The 24,724-nt window shown below is 35.3% G+C and overlaps 2 protein-coding genes across 8 annotated transcripts in view; one reads left to right on the forward strand and one right to left on the reverse strand.

Moving 5' to 3' along the window:
• LOC106871082 (uncharacterized) overlaps nt 1–20,728 on the forward strand; it is a 107,870-nt gene extending 87,142 nt beyond the window's left edge. For 3 of the 4 annotated variants that reach the window (XM_052968928.2, XM_014917366.3, XM_052968924.2), the window contains one exon: nt 20,231–20,518. In XM_052968928.2, coding sequence (XP_052824888.1) covers nt 20,231–20,382 — 152 coding nt within the window. In that variant the 3' untranslated portion in view covers nt 20,383–20,518. Of the gene's footprint in view, nt 1–20,230 lie in introns of all 4 variants that reach the window. The other variant, XM_014917363.3, reaches the window with a different exon arrangement.
• LOC106871080 (uncharacterized) overlaps nt 1–24,724 on the reverse strand; it is a 69,404-nt gene that overhangs the window by 10,188 nt on the left and 34,492 nt on the right. For 3 of the 4 annotated variants that reach the window (XM_089355326.1, XM_089355318.1, XM_089355332.1), the window contains exons 2-6: nt 12,457–12,664; nt 5,016–5,110; nt 3,058–3,221; nt 1,314–1,433; nt 100–263 (exon numbers count right to left, since the gene is read on the reverse strand). In XM_089355326.1, the coding sequence (XP_089211452.1) occupies nt 100–263; nt 1,314–1,433; nt 3,058–3,221; nt 5,016–5,110; nt 12,457–12,648 (735 nt within the window). In that variant the 5' untranslated portion in view covers nt 12,649–12,664. Of the gene's footprint in view, nt 1–99; nt 264–1,313; nt 1,434–3,057; nt 3,222–5,015; nt 5,111–12,456; nt 12,665–16,173; nt 16,285–24,724 lie in introns of those variants that run through there. The other variant, XM_014917353.3, reaches the window with a different exon arrangement.

A 24,724-nucleotide genomic window follows, 5' to 3' on the forward strand; every position in this document is an offset into this window, starting at 1 on the left:
AAGAAATCAATATTTTGGAATGTTTATAAGCCTGAGGAATATTTGGAATGTGTGAAATGTGTATCAGTTATAAGTTTGAGGGATATTTGTAAACTATACTTGAATATCTGCTATGGAGTTGATGAAATTTTGACTCTCTTCTGGAAGTTCACTTATTGATGGCAGAAGGTCAATCGCTTGTTGCATGTAAGGGTAGCCATCAAACAACAGCTGTTTCAAAGTGGATACATTTCCTTCCATCATCAAAGATGACACATATTTATCTGCAAAAGAAGATGAATTTTATGAGCTTAGTACTTGAATGATTCATAATAAGAGTTCATGATTGAAGCTACTTTCTAATTAAAGTTAATTTAATTAAAGTAATCAATAAGGTGGTGACTGGGCAGAGCCCTTACTGTCCCTTCTTCTTCTCCCTGATCCGCACTTATTTCCTTCACTCTCCCATCCCCAATATGATATCCACTGCATTCACCTCGATCCCTATCTCTAATCATCTGTCACACTCTTGTGAACTTAACAGTCCACCCACCCTTTCTATTCCTCTATCTCTATTCTCTCTTTCATATTCACTGTGTACCTTGAAGGTATGCCCTCATCATCTCTCACATGCTTTCTAGCTGGGGAAGCTATGTATTCTCCTCTTTAAGACACCTGTTCATGTCCCTCTATGATAATTTAACCTCCATTATTATAACCCACTCAGTACTTGGTAACCTCACTAATGTTGGTGCCACATAAAAGTACCCAGTAAACTCTGTAAAATTGTTGTCTTTAGGAAGGCTATTCAGCTGTAGAAATCACACCAAAGCTTGACAGTTGAGCTCAGTGCAGTCCTCTGGTTTCTGCCAAAGCATCCAACTCATGTTAGCATGGAAAAAGGAATGTTAAATAATGAGTCTTCCTCCTCCAGCAAGATCCGAACATGGAACATAAAAGGGTGTAGCTGAATATAATAAGTTATTTTGTCCAATATCTTACTGATTTTGTCATCCATTGTCTTCATAAATAACCGGAAAACAAATAATATAGATGATCATGATGACAACATTGTGATTGCTGCTACCAATGATAAGGAATGACTCTTACATTGGTGTTAGATCAAAAATTTACAGAAGTAAGGTAGGATACAGTTAATCAAATAGGCCTCATTAAAGGACCGGTATTATTAGAAAGATGAAAGAAAATTCAAAACCAACAAGATCTAATCTTAGAACAAAGATAGAATCAATCAAAGAAAGGCATGTAGTCAGATATCCTATCATTTGTGTTACTCCAAATAAATATATAAAATACTGATCAAACATATGAACCAATTTCGATAATATTTTCCTCGATATTTTCTTCCATTGCCATATCTCTTGGTGTTCTGTAATTCAAGTCTTTATCAGCCAATAGTTCTACCATATCATACAGTTCAGAGAAGTCAGCACCTACGATTATAGATGAAACATAATAGTAACATGCTTTTATTGATGAAATAATGTTCTTCAATGGCTATAAATTATTTACATGTATTTGGATAAGACATCCTGAAGCTGTGTATTTATGTAGCAAAATGAATATATTCTTGTAAAATAAAATACGTTATTGTGATTAATGTGGTGAGCTGGTAGAATCATTAGCACACCAGACAAAATGCTTAGTAGCATTTCATCCATCTTATATTCTCAGTTCAGATTCTACATAGGTCAACTTTACCTTTCATCCTTTGGGGACCAGTAAAATAAGTATCAATTGAGCACTTGGGTTGATGTAATCAGTTAGGTCGCTCCCCTAAAATTACTGGCCTTGTGCCAAAAATCTGAAACCATTATTATTATTGTTATTATTATCTAAGATGGTGAACAGGCAAATTTAATTGTATTAGACAAAATGGTTAGTAGCATTTCATCCACCTTTACACTCTGAGTTCAAATTCTGCTGAAGTCAACCTTTCATCCCTTTCAGGTGTTGATAAAGTAAGTACCAGTTGAGCACTGGGGATGATGTAGTCGACTAACCCCATCCCCCAAAATTTCAGGCTATTTGTCTCTAGCAGAAAATTATTATTATTATTATTTTCTGATTTAAGCACAAAGCTAACAATTTTGAAGGGATGGATTTAGTCAATAGTATTGACTATACTGTATTTTAACATCTGGTACTTTATTTTATTAACCCTGAAGGGATAAAAAGCAAACTTGACCTCAATGCAATTTGAACATGGAATGTAAAGAGCCAGAAGAAATGTTGGAATATATGCTCAAATGGTTCAGTCAATCTACTACCAATAGTAAACAAACATAATTAAGTCATATACTATTCCACTGGGCTATATGTGCCACTTCAGTGGGAAAACAGATAAGAAATGCGATAAACATGTACCAAACATGATACATGAACACTTGACCTCAGTCACTTGGAACATGTCTTTTCACACTGAAAGGAGATCAAGGCAAACCATCCAGACGTCATTATAAACATCTGAAATAAAAGACCTGTACTCTTAGAGGTACCTTGATCTAGAAAGACGGTGGAGAAACTGTTAACGCACAGGATCTCAAAACTGAAATAAACTGCTTCTGGAGTATAGAAATGAAAACAGTACCAATAGTAACTGGAGCACTTGGTATGACAAAAAGAAATCAACAAAAACATATAACCCATACAAAAGGTAACCTTGCTAACCTCAGCCAACATCTTACACAAAATACTTTGAATTCAATATTAAACACAATCAGTACATATTCTATATGCAAAACATGCTCTAAATTATCACCATTCAATAAAATTATACAATTCACACACACAACAAATACACTATGAAATCCCAAATCACTCTGGTTAACACCTGATAAAATGACATAGCACATACTATTATAAATTGATACTATATACAATCATAGCAATAATTCACACAACACAAATTCTATACAGTTGCAACCATTTAATATAACACAATCCATACAGCAACAAGAAGTGGTGCTTTTCAAAGCTCTAAGTTTGAAATAAGGTAAAATTTAATTTTAGAGAAAACTTGTGGGAAGATGGAAAAACCAAAAACTTATATAATACCTGCATGGCCTGCCATATGATGTAGAATTGTTTGTCCACTGATGTCTTTCTTTCCTTGTAAAATCTTCCTAGCTTTTTGTCGTTCAATCTCTTCTAATTTTTTCCTTAATTCTTCTTCTTCCTTCTCCTTTTGTAACTGAATTTGCCTTAACCTTTCTTCTTCCCTGTTGTAAATATATGAGTTTGTTTATGTATTTGTACGAACAAAATGTATATGTATGAAAATGTGTATGTTGATAGAAGTTGGTTACATGGATAAAATAGCACTCTATCTGCTCATGGATCAGGAGTTCAGATCCAGGGCAGACTTTCATTACATTTCTGGATAAAATATTTTTTTTTTCTGCATTGCCTCACTTCAGAATCCATTCATACTCACATTTGATTGTAAACACTATTTATTTCACTAGGATATATATATATATATATATATATATATATATTTATGTGTGCATGTCTGTGTTTGTTCCTCCCACCATCGCTTAGAAACTGATGTTGGTGTGTTTACATCCACGTAACTTAGCAGTTCAACAGAAGATATCGATAGAATAAGCACCAAGCTTACAAAAAATAAGTCCAGGGGTAGATTTCTTCAATTAAAAGGCGGTTCTCCAGCATGACCACACTTAAATGACTGAAACAAGTAACGGAGTAAAAGAGTAATATATATATATATATATATATATATATATATATATATATATATTAGAAAAAATAATAAGCAGGTACTCAGATGTCTGGATGGTTGTATATTTACAAATTTTTATTCATATGTCACATGTTTTATAAATTAGCGCTTTCACCTAGACAGCAATACTCTCAGTTCACGTAGGTAAAGAGAAAAAAATAACGAATCCACCTGGCTTTGATCAACTCCATATGCGTTTCTGGATTAAAGAGATGTAAAAGTGTATTTTTACTCACTTATTTCCGTTTTCAGTGTAGTATTTCAATTGCTAATAATTAAATTCGACCAAGCATTGGTTGAATACATATTTAATTATTAGTACTCTAAAATTTACAATTGAAATACTACACTGAAGACAGAAATAAGTGAGTAAAAATAAACTTTTACATCTCTTTAATCCAGAAACACATATGTAGTTGATCAAAGCCAGGTGGATTCATTATTTTTTTCTCTTTACCTAAGTGAATTGAGAGTATTGCTGTCTGGGAGATATCTTATGGTAGAGGAATAGTATTTAACTGCTATTTCTAAATTTCGGCATGTGGTGAAGCAATTTGTTGAACCCTAATTATAATTATGCTTATAATTATAGAATTTTTATATATATATATATATATATATATATATATATATATATATATATATATATATATATATATCGCCATGATAGATCGCTGACCACAACATTGAAATTTTTTTTCTCCGTGTTTTTCTCCTTATTCTTTCTGTTGAAGAGCGTAGCTCGAAACGTTAAAGACTTTCTCTATTCCCGAACATTAAACTAATACATCCTTTTGTTGTTTACACCACCTGTCCTTGTCTGTTGGTGTTTTTTTCGTAAATTCTCCCATATATATATATATATATATATATATATATATATAAAACAAATATATATATATATATATATACACACACACACATATATATGCATAGAAAGAGAGAAAGGGATGGTGTAGAGAGGAGTGTATGTATTTGGTATATAATCATTATCATCATTTAACGTCTGTGATCCATGCTATTTATGAATTTGATCGTACCACAAGAGCCAGCCAGGCCGAAGCCTGCACTGGACTTCTGTAACTGTTTTGGCAGGATTTTTACAGCTGGAACCCTTTCCTAACACCAACCACTCAGCTCAGATATATATATATATATATATATATATATATATATATATATACATACACACATACACTTGCGTTCCCATGCATATATTTACACACACACACAATGTATGCTTGGAATATATATAAGTATCCTTTAGTACCTTTTTCGAGCAAGTTGCCTTGCTTCTTCTTCACATGCAAGTCTCCTAGCCAGCTCTTCAAGGGCAACTTTTAGTTCCTCTTGCCATTCTTTTTCCTATATGAATGAAATATAGACAGCATACATTTTAGGGACCTGTATCATTTTTGTGACAGAAATGAATTTTTCTAGTTACAATAGTGAAATAAGAATTTATTGTAAAGAAAACCATAATTTTCAAGCAAAACCCAACAAGTACTATCTACTAATATACATCTGGAAAGTAAGTAGACACATCATAATATGTGCGTGTATGTGTATATATAAATATATATATATACTTTATTATTAGAGTTGCAAAAACATCATAATAATATCCCCCAAAATTGCTACTTAGAGTTTCACATTCCTGTGCATCGAGCAGTTGTGGATCACAACTGCCCGATGAACAAGAATGTGAAACTCTGAGTAGCAGATTTTTGGGATATTGCTGTGATGTTTTTCAAGCTTTCATAATAAAACATATTACTCTGCCACCAGTATTTGAGTACTATTTTTTCCCACCTTGTTTCACATTTATGTGCTTACTCTGGTATATATATATATATATGTGTGTGTGTGTGTGTGTGTGTGTGTGTGTATACACACAGCATAAACATAGACATATTTCCAAACATATGAACTCATAGGCACACACACACATGAACACACACACACACACACACACACACACACATACATATACATTTAAATTTTCATAGAACCTTTTACCATCTCTCTGGTACCTTAAGAAAAAGAAGAGAAAAATGGAAAAAATGGTAAAAAAAAGAGATAACTGCACCCATCCTAGAACTGACTTCTTGGAGAGGTCACCATCCTTGAACTTATTTCAATAGAATAGTAAATGACTAAATAAATAAATGAATCATCATTATCATCATCATCGTTTAACGCCTGCTTTCCATGCTAGCATGGGTTGGACGATTTGACTGAGGACTGGTGAAACCAGATGGCAACACCAGGCTCCAATCTAATTTGGCAGAGTTTCTACAGCTGGATGCCCTTCCTAACGCCAACCACTCAGAGAGTGTAGTGGGTGCTTTTACGTGTCACCCGCACGAGGGCCAGTCAGGCGGTACTGGCAACGGCCACGCTCAAAATGGTGTCTTTTATGTGCCACCCGTACAAGAGCCAGTCCAGAGGCACTGGCAACAATGGAAGTAAAAATTGAAGGGGGGGGGTCCCTCCCCCACTCTCTACCTATCTATCTATTTATCTATCTATCTATCTATCTATCTATCTATCTATCTATATATATATATATATATATATATATAAGGTTGAGGAGGGTATTGGATTTAACCAAACCCAAGAGTATACAGGTAATACCGAGTAAGTGCTGTATACCGACTAGTTTGTCCCAGTCATTGTATGAACAGGATTGGGGATTATAAGTCGTATATTAGTGTGTGTATATGTAAATATATAAAAATAAAAAGATAAAGAGAGCAATGGTAAGGTTGGAGAAGTATTTTATGGATAAAGTCTTACAGTTGTTTCTGAGAAGATCCAGTACTTCCCTTCATCGGAGACAGAAAAAATAAAGTAATTTATTATTATATCCATAGGCGGATATTTTTAGTATGAAGTGGTAAAGAGTGTGATGCGCTGAAAAAAGAGAGAACAGTACTTGAAGTGTAGTTTCATTCCAGTAGTAAAAATCCGTGTAGAAATCCGTGTAAAGTAATCCATATGGAGATAATCCGGAAATAGACGTTGGAACGAAGGCTGATATAGCATAGATAGCAGAGGTGAATATATGCCATACTGCGATGGATTTTAGCTTGTTTACTTGAAGAATGGCCAGGTCAAGTGAAGGATGAGTGGTAATTTGGTCAAGTCATGAAGACAGAATGTGAAAGGGGATGGAGGAGAGATAGAGGTGAAGGATGGTAGCGGTATACTTTAATGGTCAGTTGATCTTACAGGATAAAGGGGATTAGCATATAGAGAGAAGGAGGGATGGGGGGAGATAAGGTTAAAAGGTCTAGTGGGTAGGAAGGAATGCGCGTATGTAGTATATAGGTGGTGGGGGTATGAGTGATAAACCAAGGATAGAGATAAAGGGAGAGATGGGTGGGAAGGTAGTTAGTAGTATCATATTCAGGAATGCAGCCAAACCTATTTATAGATGGTGGAAAGGGATTGAGAGAAACGATGTAGTCTGAATGTGTGGGTGGTGTTGCAGTAAATTAGAGAGTAGAAGAAATAAATTTGGGGGTATATATATGTGGTGATATGATCGAAAGAAAATAATCCTATTCAAAAGATAGTAAAAGATGGATGTTTTTGCCAGGTTGAATAGGTTGCCTGTTGGGGTTGTGTAATTATGTTGCGTGATCGTTTGTGCAATTTTGCTTGTGATAGAACTTAAATGTGTGGTAAGAGCGGTGATTGCAGTTGCTAAACGCTTCGTTATATCGATTAAGTAGAGTGGGAGAATTGCATTTTAAAATATGGAATGCCTCCGTTAGGCAAAGCTTGCAGTTGGAGCACTGGCCCTGGTATGGAGTTCCAGAATCTAAGATGGACCATTTTAAGGTGTATTGGGTATTTTTGCTTTTGAGGTGATGAATATGATTGGCTAATGTTGTAGATTTATTGTGTTTGTCGTATCTAAAAGAGTGCATATGTGCTGCGTAGCGATGTTTAAAATTTTTAGTTGCACCAATGTATGTAGCAGTAGAGTTATGTAATAGATTTCTCACAGTGCATTTATATATTACATTGTATCTTACGCAATGTGTTTGAAGCGGACAGATAGTCCCGGAGCGACAGTTACAAGTGTAGGAGGCTAGAGGGTTGCGTATGCTGGTGGGTGAGTTATTATTATTGGAGGATATGTTATTGGGGGATGTGTAGGAATCTAGATCAATGGAATTATTTTTATGGCTATTTGTCTTATTAATGTTATTATTGGTATTGTTATTATCTAGAATATTAATGGGTTGGGATCCATTGTGGTTTTGTTCCAGTGTACGAGCGTTAGTGTTAGAAGAATGTATATTAATGTCCGTGTTGGGTGTATGTGTGGGTCGGGTTCTGGCGCTAGCGTAGTTTTGGTAATAGAGCGAGAGTTTATGTTTGTTAGAAGCTGCTATAATAGATTCAAAGTTAGGAGTGGTAGAATATGATAATTTTAAAGTGGATCTGTTGAATATAGAGTGGTACTTGTGTTGTCGTGGGAAGTTAGAATCTAGTATTTTAAAGAAAGATTTGGCTAGGTTCCTAGTGTTAAGAGAGAATGGGGGAGTGTACCACAGGATGGAGTGGCCACCGCTTTTTGGGGGGGTTCTGTGCATGTTGTAATTAAGGTGTTTAGGTGGAGGGCAGTTGTCCATACTTTTGGTAGGGCTAGCTGATTTAAACATCCTAGATTTAGCCCTAGTGTTATAGGTGTGATTGTGGGGTCTGTTTGAATATGTGGGTGGGTGGTTAGTTGTGGTTTTGATTGATGTTATGTCTTTGGGGTGCGATTTGTGATATAAATTGTTTAAGTCTGGTGTTATGGATGTATTTTATTTGTTGGGAGAAACCACTAGCCGCTAGTGCTTGATTGTAGTATGGAGCGTGATTGTTAAAGATTTCTTCGGAAGAGGATAGATCAGATATGCAGGTAGAGATACCTATGATTATGTTATTGAAAGTAGATCTGTGATGATTAGATTGAATATTGAGGTATTTTAGGTACTGGTTGGGTTTATGATAGGGGGAGTGCTGCGAGTTAGATAGGTTCAGAGAAACGTCCAAGTAGTTAGCCGTTTTGTATGCATTTTCAAATGTTATTGACAGATTCATACCTGAGAAAAATTTGTGTAGATCCTTTTTTGTCCTCTCAATGGAAGATTTGTTAGTAGTCTTGGTAATAAGTAAAGCGTCGTCCCTATATAGACCACCTAGACTACATCGTTTCTCTCAATCCCTTTCCACCATCTATAAATAGGTTTGGCTGCATTCCTGAATATGATACTACTAACTACCTTCCCACCCATCTCTCCCTTTATCTCTATCCTTGGTTTATCACTCATACCCCCACCACCTATATACTACATACGCGCATTCCTTCCTACCCACTAGACCTTTTAACCTTATCTCCCCCCATCCCTCCTTCTCTCTATATGCTCATCCCCTCTATCCTGTAAGATCAACTGACCATTAAAGTATACCGCTACCATCCTTCACCTCTATCTCTCCTCCATCCCCTTTCACATTCTGTCTTCATGACTTGACCAAATTACCACTCATCCTTCACTTGACCTGGCCATTCTTCAAGTAAACAAGCTAAAATCCATCGCAGTATGGCATATATTCACCTCTGCTATCTATGCTATATCAGCCTTCGTTCCAACATCTATTTCTGGATTATCTCCATATGGATTACTTTACACGGATTTCTACACAAATTTTTACTACTGGAATGAAACTACCCTTCAAGTACTGTTCTCTCTTTTTTCAGCGCATCACACTCTTTACCACTTCATACTAAAAATATCCGCCTATGGATATAATAATAGATTACTTTATTTTTTCTGTCTCCGATGAAGAGAAGTACTGGATCTTCCCAGAAACAGCTGTAAGACTCTATCCATAAAATACTTCTCCAACCTTACCATTGCTCTCTTTATCTTTTTATTTTTATATATTTATATATATATATATATATATATATATATATATATATATATATACATATTTGTTTTGCAAGATTTTTGATGTCTTTTGATGCATAACAAGACATACAATAGGAATACAAAATACAAAATGGCTGATAGTTAGCAAGGTGAGACACACATAAGAAAGAAGGAAACAAAGGACCACTGATGAGGTCACAGAAGTGTGACGAATGAACTCTGGCCGAAATAAGATTAAGATTAATGTAATATAAAGCTGAAGCAAATTAACACCAAATATACAGTGCGTGTGTTTTTATTGGCTAAACTGGCAATATGACCATCCCCAAGTACAACAATATATATATATATATCTATTGTCCTGGAACCTCACTCCAAAAAATTTTTAAAATGTTCTATTCTAAATAAAACAGAAAAAAAAAACATCTTTTATAGACATAAACAACCTGTTTGTACATTCACAAAAAAATTTTATCTGACAAGTTCAAAAAACGAATGTAAGCACTAGTGGTAATGACTAAATAAACAAATTCTTTTTCCAAAATTCTGGGGACCTCCTCTTTTCCCAATATCCAATGTCTGTACACCACTTCTAACACTCTATGCATATATATAAAATATATATATACATACATACATACATATATATATATATATATATATACACACACACACACACACACACATATATATATATATATATATATATATATAAGAGTGTATAAAATATTTTTATACACAAAGAGGAGATCATTGACAGGACTCCTTACATACTAAAAAGGCCAGTTAAAATCCACGATACGAAAGAGAGAATTCATGAGGCACACCATTATAACACTAGAATGAACAAAAAAATGTTGTTTTTTTTGTTCTAGTGTTATAACGACGTGCCTCATGAATTCTCTTTCTCGTGGTTTGGGTATTAACTGGCCTTTCTAGCATATAAGGAGTCTTGTCAATGGTCTCCTCTTTGTGTATAAAAATATTTTATACACTCTTATATTTTAAAAAATATAGTATGTCTTAGGACTTTTAGTTATGCATGCTAACCACTGGTAGTAATAAATTATTTTAATTTATGACCCTCATATTTATGATTACATATTTATTATATCATACCTTGATACTGTGGACTAAGATCCCCCATTGACAGGCCACTGGCATTTATAGATTGTTAAACACTTTTGGTATGTGTGTGTACACCCAGAACCATGCAAACAATCAAAACTCACAAGTGATAGTATACAACCCTTCCCAAGTTCCTTCAGCTATGCATAACAAGAATCTGGCTTCCATTAAGATCTTTGGAGATGTTGCAAGTGATGGGAAATTGATGCCTCCTCATTTTGTTGAAGCGGTTCTTAAAATCAACATAGCAGAGTATCTCAAAATCTTAGAAGTTTTATTGCTTTAAATTAGGAAGCATTATTATGCAAGTCGAATCATGTTTGTACAGTACTCTGCACCCACTCATTCTTCAAAAACAATGCAAGAATTTTTGAAGAAGGAATTACCCATAATGATATCTTGGCTCTAGCTCATCAGATTTGAATCCATGTGATTTTTGGCTATGGGGCACAGTTGAAGCAATATCCAATGCAATTTCTCACAACTGTGTATTTTCACTGAAGGCTTTGATCAAGCAAGCATTCAGTAAAATGAAAAGGAAGAAATACTTAAGACATGCACATCATTTTGTAAAAGAATTGAACTGGTAAAGAGATCAAATGGCGATCACATTGAACTAAGTGCTAAACACTCCACAATAATTTGGCATAAACATAAAATTTGCAATGTTTGATATTTCCTAGTTAAACCAATTATAATAAAAATATTTAAATGGTCTCAACTTACCTGTTAAAGCCTCTGTGTGTGTGTATGTATATGTATATGTATGTATATATATATATATATATATATATATATATATATATATATATATATATATATATATATATATAATATACACATAGGCGCGGGAGTGGCTGTGTGGTAAGTAGCTTGCTTACCAACCACATGGTTCCGGTTTCAGTCCCACTGCATGCCACCTTCTACTATAGCCTCGGGCTGACCAAAGCCTTGTGAGTAGATTTGGTAGACGGAAACTGAAAGAAGCCCGTCGTATATATGTATATGTATATATGAGTGTCTGTGTTTATCCCCCCAACATCGCTTGACAACCGATGTTGGTGTGTTTATGTCCCCATAACTTAGCAGTTCAGCAAAAGAGACTGATAGAATAAGTACTAGGTTAACAAAGAATAAGTCTTGGGGTCAATTTACTTGACTAAAGGTGGTGCTCCAGCATGGCTGCAGTCAAATCACTGAAACAAGTAAAAGAGTATACACAAATATGCACACACACGTACAGAGTCCCATTGATCAACACTTTCTAAATAGAATATGGTTGAAATCATGTATATGAGTAGCAAAGTTGTGGACTGTGCTGTGCTTATATGTATATATATGTACGTATGTACTTGTGTGTGTGCGTGCATATTTGTGTGTGTGTATATTATATATATATATATATATGAGTGGTTGGCGTTAGGAAGGGCATCCAGCTGTAGAAACTCTGCCAAATTTAGATTGGAGCCTGGTGTTGCCATCCGGTTTCACCAGTCCTCAGTCAAGTCGTCCAACCCATGCTAGCATGGAAAGTGGACGTTAAACAATGATGATGATGATGATGATATATATATATATATATATATATATATATATATATATATATATAATTCTTAAAATTATCTCAGTTTTTCTCAGGCTTACCTTTTGAAGTTCTGATTGGTTTTCCTTGTACTTGTAGAGCCATCTGGCTAAGTATTCAATAGGGTCTAAAGGTTGTTTCAGTATAATTTCCGTTAATGCTTTCGTCAATGGAACACCAAGATTATCAACGATGTATTGGCTGTCTATACATCCTTCTGGAAGGACTATGTCTTCCTTTGTGCTTAGCATCATGTAATGGTATCTGTGGCTAAAAAGATAATACTCACTTAGATAATTTGCTTATCTTTTTCTCTCTCACACACAACCTCTATTTTATAGATTAATAATGGTAAGTACGATCTAACACACAACCAAAACCTTCTTATATTTTAAAGTGTTTGGCTCACTCATTATTCACTGCCAGATATAAGGAAGTCTGTATGATTGATGAAAATGATGATAATTCTTGTTTACTTGTATCAGAATTGCTTTATTTATAAATCTTTATGTTTCAATATTTTCTGAGCGTGCCGGTGTCACGTGAAAACACATTCGAGTGAGGTCGTTGCCAGTGCCGCTGGACTGGCTCCTGTGCAGGTGGCACGTAAAAAACACCATTTGAGCATGGCCGTTGCCAGTACCACCTGACTGGCCCTCGTGCTGGTAGCACGTAAAAGCACCCACTACACACTCTTGGAGTGGTTGGTGTTAGGAAGGGCATCCAGCTGTAAAAACTCTGCCAGATCAGATTGGAGCCTGGTGCAGCCATCTGGTTCATTAGTCCTCAGTCAAATTGTCTAACCCATGCTAGCATGGAAAGCGGACATTAAACGATGATAATGATGATGAGGCAGTGAGCTGGCTGAGTTGTTAGCATGCCATGTAAAATGCTTAGTATCATTTCGTCCATCTCTATGTTCTGAGTTCAAAATCCACGAAAGTCAACTTTGCCTTTCATCCTTTTGGAGTCAAAAAGTAAGTACCATTTGAGCACTGGAGTCAATGAAATCAACTTACACCCTACCCCTAACTTGCTGGCCTTGTGCCAAAATTTGAAATGAATATTTCTGAGCATGATTTCAATATGGTCAACAGTGTCAGTAAAATAGGTACCAGTTATTCTTTCTCTCACAGAAACAATTTTTTTTATTCTAGTTTTGCGTTGCAATTTTTCTTTCTCCATTTTTTTTCTCCCATTCTTCTCTCATTTGTCTTCCAACAGAATCTGACACCTATACCCTAACACACATTTTGACCACAACCTCTACATTTCTCTGGCCTTCCCTTTCAGTTCCTACTCATATCCACTGCCACCTCCTTTCTTCCTTGCATACAATACAATTACACAAACACACCATCCACCCACACCTTCACTATCCAATGCTTTTACACTTTCACACTTGTATATATCTACTCATACATCCCCTCTAAAAAAAACAATATATACACACACCTCATTACATTTTATGCCTATCTCAATACCTGGATATACTCTTCTACGCACACACCTGCTTCTCCCTTCTCTCTTCTTCTCTTTGTAGAACCACATTCCCACCTGGCCCTTAACCCCTTTATCCAATTTTTTTTTCCTTTAATCACTTTTCTCTTTAACACTTCTTGTATAGTGTTCTATCTTTCCCTATTAAGCCTTCACCACTATCCACACTGCCCTTGCCAGGGTACATTCCGTGGACCATGCCTCTGCTCTTTCTCCCTGCACCCACCCCACCGTTGTCAAACTCCCATTTCCACTTACCTACCACCCCTATAACACACTATTCTCCAAGCCTTTCGGTAACTCCAGTCCAACCCCTCCACCTCGAACATCTTCCCCAACCTACCCCTTCCCTCCTTCAAACGAGCCCACAACCTACATTACCGATGGTACCACCTATTCGCCGAAAAACACAATTCCTACTGTAAAGTTTGGAGGTGGCAACATCATGGTGTTGGGGTGTTTCTCTGCAAATGGCACTGGCAATTTACATGTGATAGATGGTAGAATGAATGCAGAGATGTACCAAAATATTTTGAACAATAATTTATGGGACTCTGTAGAAAAGCTCCAGTTTTGTGAAGGGTGGGTTTTACAACTGGATAACGACCCTAAGCACGCGGCGAAGTCTACCAAAATTGGATTGTCAATCACAATATAAAATTATTAGAATGGCCAAACCAGTCACCTGACTTGAACCCCATTGAAAATTTGTGGCGTTATTTGAAAATTAAAATTCATTCAAGAACCCCAATGTGCATTCAAGATTTGAAGAAAATTTGTCAAGAAGAATGGGAAAAAATTCCTGAAGAAACATGCGAGTCATTGATTAAGAACTACAAGAGATTGGTTGAAGTGGAACTGAATAATGGTTATGCTACGAAGTATTAAATAAGAATTATCAGTTATTTATGTTCTGTACGAATACTTTTTTCACCCCTAAATATTTATAATTGTATATAAATTCATTAGTTACTATAATTTATTAGTTTCTTTTGCATATTCTTAGTGTATGTATGTGTATGCAAATATAGTATTGGTATATCCCATTTATGTTCATTAGAAATTAAATAAATAAAGAATTTTGACATGTACGAATATTTATATCCCCCACCACCACCACTGTATATATATATATATATATATATATATATATATATATATATATATATATATATATATATATATATATATATCATCTATTTCTCAATGTTCGCAAACAGCAGCAGTAATTTTCTTCAACTGAATACACGTCATTGATTGGTTAAAATTACTCAAATACGATAACTTTGTCAGAAACGTTAAGAGTAAACTCTGTTCTACATGACGCATTCTACCAGTATCCGAAGTTTTAAAGTGTTTAGTTAAAAAAAATTCATTGAAAAATCTGTCTGTCATTCAATAGATCCTTGATGTGAATGAATCTATTTTCAAAGGTAATTCTGGAGAATCGAAGAGGCAGATTTACCTTATCTTACTCATTTTGTCCCAGCTAAATTTGTCTTTTATATACTCCAAGAGAACGATAATAATTTTCTAAAATAATGTTCTGAATATGTTATAATTTTTTCAATGCATTTAGGGAAGGTCATTTGCTTAGCTAATATAGTTTTTGTAAGGCAGTGAACATTTGTAAAAAATATATTTTTCTCAAAGTCAAAAATGCAGTAAAAACTCCTCATTGTGCCTCATCCCCCAGTTCTAAAACGAAGAATGTTACAGTATAATATAGTGGCTGCTATTTCTAGCTGATCGAACGAGTTATCGTTAGACTGAGAAAGTAATGCAAAAGCTTATGGATGAATCGTTGTTTCATCAGAGTACGCTCTAACACCTTACCGAAGCATAATCTCAGCTGTGGTTATCACAATGTGCGTAAAGTGATTTTTTTAACAAACATTTGAGTTAAAATAACAATGAGATAAGTCACACGTGGTCGCTTGATGTAATAGACATAACATGCAAGTCTTCCTCAAATGACATCCCATTGTTCCAGAAATAGAAAAGGAGCTGACACATGTAATGCAGTCCCACACACAATGTATGTATGTGTGGAGAGAGAGAGAGTGAGTGTGTGTGTGTGTGTGTGTGTGTGTGTAGACGATAAAACTTTCGAAGGTCTCCAGGTTTAAGGCTGACTTAGAGATAAACAACAATACAAACAGACTTTCTATTTTGCTATCGTTTATATTCATCATGTAGACTAATTTTCTTTTGCCCCTTACATGTGTGTCGTGTTTTGAAATTCTTAAACGAAAATACACATTTAACAATAAACTTACGCAATGTAGTGCTAAATTTTCTCTTGTGAAAAGCGTGAGTTTTGTAATATGTTGTTATGAAGTTCTCCGTACAAGTTGATGAATTGCAGTTGCTAAGCAACCTCATAAGGGAGATAACTTCCGTAAACTATTTGGAATGATTGGGTTTTTGTTAAACCCCAGGTTAACCAATAATCAAATGTATTCCAATAAGATCACATTAACTAATTTATCTTACCCTTTTAGAAGTAGATGTAGCTTAATTTGAGGCAGATGTGCCTGTTTTTTGTAGCAGGTCGGTCGATTACATACATAAATTCTCAAGCTGGTGCGTAAATTTGGAAAGGGTCTCAGTTAGCTACAAATGGCAACTTAATATCCGAAAATTGAAAGGCAAATTTGACCTTTGTGATATTCTGAGTACTTTTGAAATCTAGTAAGACCAAAGCATATCCATAGCAATCACTTTGTTTGCTAACAAAGGTTTCCCCACTAAGCATGGAAGTACAATTTTCTGTAGAATTAATCCATAATTTTTTGCAATTATTCCCCTCGTTAACAATCGATACTAAGCTTGTTTTTCATCTCCAACTTAAAAGTTAATTTCAAGTCATTAAAACTTGTTGGAATATATCATTCAAAACATCACTTCCACCTGAACTATCCAAATTCAGGTCTCCATGTATTATTTCTCTTTGTTCACAGACTGTATTAAGGAATGTGCACACCAGGTAGTTGCCCAGAAAATGCATGGGTCTATGTTATTTTCTCTTGGTTGTGGTTGTGTATGTAGGCCCACTTCCTAGTGCGTTGGGTGGCCTATAATGCTGTTATGGCTTAAAGTGTCAACCCAATTTCCAGGAAATTTAACACTTGCAAAATTAAGCAAGGCCTTGAATATTGATGAAATTGATTAAAATGAGAGTTGAATTTATATTTCAACTGTAAATTTCCTAAAGCTCTCTGAGTCAGTTTACCCTGGTCTGGAACTAACGATCCCAGCAGCCACTTCCTCTGTTATTGTCATTCATTTCCATGTTTAAAATGCGAGGATGTTGCCCATTAAGTAGGACGAAGCATGAACAGAAAAAAAATCAAGCAGGTAGAATTATTTATGTCAGCCCTGACTCCGAATAGTTTGGGTCAGGCTAACTGAAGTGAGTTAAACAGCAACCAAACTTTTATGTTTCTCACAAGAACCTAAATGAAGGACTAGCCCTAAGAATGCACACTAACGTAGTGATTGATGAATAATCTATAAATATACAAAATCTTTGATGGGTTTCAATTTCATTGATGTTTTGAAGAATTCTTTAAGCTTCGAGGTCTTAGAAAAAAAAAGTAGTTTGAAAGGAAGATCAGAAATTGAACTGAAAAAGAACACCATACTAATAGAGAAGGAAACCGTAGTTTCAAAGATGGTCAGTTAAGAATTCAAAGTTCAGATTTTGAACTGTTAAACAAGTTCCTCAGTCAACAACTTCATTGTTGAGAGAACCCTATTCAAGAAGGCTCGAAACAAGCATCATCAAATTACTAGACATTCAGATTCAAGTCAGACCCCAATCTAGCAATGTCATCTATGTCCATTTCAATTAGGGCAAGATTAATGAGTCACCTGCTGAACTCATGAAATGGAAAAAATGTACTGGTCATCAGATGAGAGATGAGAATGTTCCCAATAAGTTTTCCAAGCAAAGCAGAAGAACTCTAGAGCCCTCTCTTTCACTCAGTTGAGGATATCACGTCTGATGATTGAATCAAAGGTTTTTTGAAATCGAGCTTGTGAAGTACTCTAACTACTTAAGAATGTTTTCTTGAAGTTCAAGGCTACTTCACATCCCAGTTCAATGTCTGCCTCAAGTTAGTTAAATGGATGCAAATTTCAAAAAGAGATGATTGGAGACCAGCTACAAACACCCTTTTGAGATGAGGCATCTCAAAGTTGACCAAACTGCTAAGGGGTGGAGATCACCATTCTAGTTACCCCTTTTCCATTTGTATGTGATGCTGGTGAAGATGAATAAAAGGTGGAGTGCGACAGTAGTGGAAGGAAATGTATAGACAAGGATTCAGATAATGTGACGAAGTCAAACCATGCAGGTTTACTGATATCTGAAGTATTGCTATATTGTTGTTGGAGCATGTTTTGAAAAGAAAGAAAAAAACCACAAAAGTTAAGTCAAATGGACAAGTAGCAAATAGAAAGAAAATAATAACTGAAGACGACTGTTAAAGTGTATTGGGTTCAGAAATGAGTCATTAAGTGCAAATAACTTCTAGTTGCTGATAATTTTTATCATTGTGTATTGTAATATTGTTATCAATGCTTTAATAATATTTAGTAATCAAATGATTGCCAATGTTAGCTTTTTGTGTTGATTGGTAAGGTGATATATTTTCCTAGATAATCCAAGTATTGTTTTTATTATGTAATGTAATAGAAAGTGTTCATAGTTTAAATCCAACAATAGTTGGCATTGTTTCTCAGCATTTTGGCTGTGCTCAAAGTTATATTTCGATTCATCAGTATTTTGAGGTCATGGCTCTTAAGCGTAATAGAACAGGAATAGAAACAATACAATGGAGATAAGGTTCGAAATTAGGATATCAGACTCAGCTGTAGTTGTGTGGTAAAAAGCAATATTCTAACTACGTGTAACAGTACATGAGCCCACATCTGACCTGACCTGAAACTGGGGTGATGTGAAATCATGTGCCTTGTGCAAGGACACAACATACTGCCTGGTTCTGCCACCACATTAATATTTCTGTATTATTACCAACACAATACACACATAGACACAGGAATAGCTGCTTGATTAAGTAGCTTGCTTTGCGATCAGGGATTCAGTCCCACTGCATGGTACCTTGGGCAAGTGTCTTCTACTATAGCCCTGGGCCAACCAATACCTTGTATGTGAATTTGGTAGATGGAAACTAAAAAAATCCATTGAATATGTTTGTGTATGTTTGTTCCCCACCGCCATTTGACAACCGATGTTCCTCTGTTTATGTTTATGCCCCTGTAACTGAGTGGGTTAGCACTTTATGTTGTTATAGACTATCTATTTTCTATTCCTCTGTCACAACTCTCTCCAAAAAGGCTTGTTTTCTTCACGTTTCAGCAATGAATTACAGGTTGAAATCCATCAGTTGAGGTTAGCCTTATTCAATTGATGAGGAACTCAAACATTGAGCCTGTTGATGTAACCAAGTTGATGCAGATGGTTTTCAACTCTGGATCTGGATATTTAGATATCTGTGATCATCTCGGTTGTATAACGGGGTTGGTGTCACCTAACTCCTTCATTTTGTTGCTGTTAATTTCAGTTAGTTGGCTAGAGCAAGGTACATCTTAAACTAAATATTTCCTGAATGGCACACACATCCAATAACAGCATCCTCTCCATACACTGCATGTATCTTCCTGTAGGTTTCTGCTGTTTTCTTGCCTTTCTTGCACTAAAAAAGTACGAAGTGTTGATAATGTCTGTTTGATTCTTCATTTTCAGAGTCATCTCTTTTGCTGAAGTGTCCAGTATCTAACGAGTGTGCATGCACAAGAGACAAACTGAAGTTAGTTACTTATTAGAGTTTAGTCTCAACACAAAACTGAATAGACGTTTTGGCCAACCTAATATATATATATCATCATCATCATCATCATTTAACATTCATTTTCCATGCTGGCAATATATATATATGTATGAATGAAGGAAAATCACTTAAATGGGTCAATGACATGAATTTGAATAAGTCAGATAGGTCATGTACTAAGTGCAGAAAGCAAAAATAAATTCTTAACTGAAATTTCACTTTTAGTTGGAGAAGAAAAACAACTAGCTATTCTATATCAAAAGAGATGGGACAACTTTACTTTAAACCACAAGGAGTGAAAAGATTTTCAATGCCAGAGGCAAATTGCAAATACATAAGAATTTGTTGAACATATCTGTAGTGTGTACAATAAGAAATCTTGAAGCAGTTTCAAAGTTTGAATACTGCATGAAATGTCTTAATGTTGGGTTTATATAAAAAATTGTGAAATATTTTTGTTTTTTCTATTTCTTTGCAGGATACACTAACAAGAATGCTTGTCCACCTTCAACTTTTTTCAACCCAGTACCATGGAAACCTTTAGTAATACCAGTTAAAACTAATGGGAATGAAAATGAAAATAATTATAAAAAAGAAAGAAAATACAGCAAGGAAATCTTGTTTTTGTAAATCGCAAATAGAAACTGATATGTACATAATGTGTGGTATGGATGGATAGATGTTCAATTTCTTTCTGCAAAGTGAAAGCAGATCAACTCCAAGTTACAAGGCTCTTCTTTAATTGTTTAGCCACAGGTCACCCTGATCCAGCAAAACTAAAATGAAAAATGTTCCAACTATGACCATTGATATGTTGTTGTTATATACAAATGAAGCAGGCAGATTTTTAAGTATGTTACTTTACTTTGCCATCTTGATTACCTTTTTTTTAAAAATCTTGAATCATGTGATATCATTTTTTAAGGCATACACAAAGGGACATAGTTGTTTTAAATATTAAATCGAATCATCATGTTACAATCGTCCTGTCATTTTTTTACACAGTATATCTAAGTTTATATTATATGGCATATACTTCTCTTTTAAGTTGGTTGGGGGAGATTCAGTTATTTCTTGCAATTCAAGTGATTAATTGATTCTCTTCATTGGTTTGTTTTTCCAGTTGACTCCAAGCAGTCACTACTATCTTTCCCAATCCTCCATTCAATCCTTTCTTTTAAAGGATGCCTCCAACCTCAATATGTTACTACCGAATGTACAATCAACATTATTGGTCACTTTGGCTACACCTTCACCAGCATGATATGCTGAATAGCTTCCAGATTCTGTGATGCATTATACAAAGATGACTGAGTTGCAGACAACTTCCATCAGTATTTTCTGGACATCTCTAACAATACCCAATATGTTTTCAAACTCATAACATGACACTTGAACTTGTGCAGTCATTCTTCAAACTACTTCTCAGTATGTGGTGTTCTCTAATACTTTGGCTCTGAAAGAAACCTGCAAGCAGAAAGGAAAATACCTCATCTTCTACCTGGAAACCTCTTCTCTACAGTCATGGTGTGAACCTGTGAGATGGTGATAATGATGTACCCTCCGCTGATGCATGCAAACAAATTCTGTTCATTTAACATCCAACTCCAGTTGCATCACATCTGTTAAAAGATCTAGATGAACTTCCTACTGAGTTTACTCAAACAGTTGGTTTTAATCCTGACATTACCATATTCATGTGTTTGGTACAAACAATGGCTTCAAGTACCTTGCTGGTGCTGATACTCTATGTATGGATGGCATCTTTGCTATGGGTCCAAACATATTTAAACAGTTTCATGTCATCTGTGTACCTTTTGATGATACAGCCATTAATTCAGTGTACACTCTTCTTCCTAATAAAACTCATACCACATATGAACAGTTCTTTCAGACTATACTGGATAAACGTGCAAACCTGAACTATGGTATCAGTGTAGAAACCGTGATGTCTGCCTTTGAAGATGGTGCACTGAGAGCTATTCTTGCAGTCTTTGGCCACAACATGGAGAGCAAAGGTTGTGTAGTAGTGATTTGAACTTGAACCACTTGGTAACCAAGCAGACATCATGATCAAACCATAGTGGTTTCACATGATCAGTCTAACATCTGCTACAACAGTTGTTTCTATCATCCTATGCAGTCTAATTAGTATAGGATCTATGAACTGGCTCTGGGAACATAGTATTATAACAATGCTGAATTTCATTCATTTTGTGGGCACAGTAGATGGTCTATATATTTTTTTATTTTGCCTCTTGATGATGTTAATGAAGGTATGAGATACTTCAAAAACTGTCATTCCACAAAGATCTACCTGAGACTAAGGAGTTGCTCATGTACTTTGATCATAGTGGCTCATTCCAATTGATTCTGATACCTTTGAGAATGCATTACATCCCATCCATGTTTGCTCCTCACCTATGGAGTGTACATAATGCCACCATGAGCACGATTATCTTGCAAGATGCTGTTTATAATCTACCCCAAAGAAGAGTCCCCAGACATAATGGACTCTATGTGTATATCACAGGATAGAGGTTTTTCTATTCTGTATATAAAAGAAGTTTGGCTACTTTTTCTAGCAGGTCATGCAGGCTCCATCGTTGGTCTGTCTCAGTAATAATTTTGTTGTTATTTAGCCTCAAATCAACCCTGATACAGCAAACCTATCATCAAAGACATTCCAGCCTCCAGCAAACCGTCTTTTTAGGGATAATCTAGGACGTTACGTACGATGGGCGTGTGATTTAGGTAGGGGGATACTTTGGCTGCTATTTTTAGCAATTCAAGCGACCAGGTAGAGGCTCTTTCATTGGTTCGATTGTGTGATGAGATTTTTTACACATATATGTGTGTATATATATATATCATCGACAGAAGTTAAAGAGTAAGTCAAAAGCTGAGAGTTTCATGTATTGGCACTTATCAAATACGAATTTGGCGATTGTCACTCTGTAACTTCTGCCTATTATTGTGTGTGTGTATGTATGTATGTATGTATATATATATATATATATATATATATATATATATATATATATATATATATATATATATATAAATTTTGTATGACTCTTACTTACTCTATCTTTTATTCCGCTCTCATTTTTATTCCTTTCTCTTGTGCCCCCTGTCTCACATTTCTTGGCCCTCTCTTTCTTTAACTCCCACTATTTCCCACTTGTTTATCTCCCCTGCACTTTTCCCTTTGTCTCTGATTTTTTTCTAATCCTCCAATCCCACTGTCCCCTACCCATCTCTCCTCCTTCCACATGACTGGTGTCTGGCCAGCCATGATCTTTCTTTCTTGGCCTGACTGCCGACTGTCAACACGTATTGTGTCCATCTCCCATGTTCCTGCCTTTAGGCTTTCACTTGCCAGCTCAATTTGAATCATTCTCAGTGGAAAGGCACCTGTTGCTATTTCTTGTTGTATTCTTAGTTGTGTACTATGTTCTCCATTTTTTTTTGTCTTTGTTGCCGTACACATTCACTAGCTTCTTACAAAGGGATCTAATTCTCTTAGCTTAGACTTTTTCGGGGACAACCAGATCGAACCATCTCAAGTGTAACTGTCCAAAATGGTTGTGACCTCTGGTACTTGACTGATGAAAGAAAGCCAAGAATGAGCCGTCTTTTTTTGCTTGTCCTTCTAATTGTTGTTTCTCTTGTCTGCCTTTGTGTCGTCTATCTGTCTGAATGTTTTAATGTCCTCTATTGCGTTTTTGTTCCATTTTTATATTTACACACACACACATATATATATATATAAAATTCTTTCAGAATGAGATAAAAATCCAAGGCTGTGAAAGATTTTAGAACATTTATAAATAGGTCTTACAGCTGTTTCTGGGATATTTTATATATCCATTCATTGGAGACGGTGTGAGAAAATGGTTAAGCAATAGTTATTTTAGATAAGATATGAAATAGAGATTGAAGTGGAGGAATGAAAATAGACATGAGATATTGCATTTGTAGATCCATTATTTAGGCAGAATGGTATACATATAAGATTCCAACACCTTGTGAGTAAGTTCCAATAGTATTTAAAATTGGTCATTCTAAGTATAAATATCTATATACATATTTAATATATGCATGTGTATACATTCTTCACATATATATTTTCCTTTACTACTAAGCACTGACCTGTCTTCTAACCAACCTAACCTATATTCCCAAATTCTTCATTCCATCATTTTACTACCCCTCACTTAAGCTCTATCACTACATACCTGACACTCCTTTACTCTTTACACTCTCATACCTCTCTCTCTATCACCCATCACTCCCCATTCCTTCTATCTAATACTGCTTTACTCTTTACCCTATCATTTTTTTACACGCATATCTTTCTCTCTCTATCACCCTCACCTCCCCATTCCTACTATCAATTTATCTTGACTGACCACTAACCAGTACACTTACCCTCTCTTCATCTCTTTATTATCTCTCTCCCCGCTTTTCTTTTCTTCTTTTCTTTATTCCTCTCTTCTTGCTTTGATTTGACATTACATTCCCAACTTTTAAGTTACTTTAAATAAAACCCTCGATTCAATATCAGTGTACAAACTCTATACTTGGAATGATCAATTTTAAATACTATTGGAACTTACTCACAAGGTACTGGAATCTTATATGTATACCATTCTGCCTAAATAATGGATCTACAAATGCAATATCTCATGTCTATTTTCATTCCTCCACTTCACTCTCTATTTCATATCTTATTGCTTAACCATTTTCTCACACCATCTCCGATGAAGGGATATATAAAATATCCCGGAAACAGCTGTAAGACCTTCTACTTATAAATGTTCTAAAATCTTTCACAGCCTTAGATTTTTATCTATTCTGAAAAAATTTTTCATATATACACATGCTGATATATGACCTATGTTGGACTCCTCATTCGCATAATCACCGAACCTGGAGCTTAACTATAGCCTGTCCATAACACTTACTC

The sequence above is a fragment of the Octopus bimaculoides genome, chromosome 1 (assembly GCF_046866305.1).
Source record: "Octopus bimaculoides isolate indiv1 chromosome 1, ASM4686630v1, whole genome shotgun sequence".
NCBI classification, from domain to species: domain Eukaryota; kingdom Metazoa; phylum Mollusca; class Cephalopoda; order Octopoda; family Octopodidae; genus Octopus; species Octopus bimaculoides.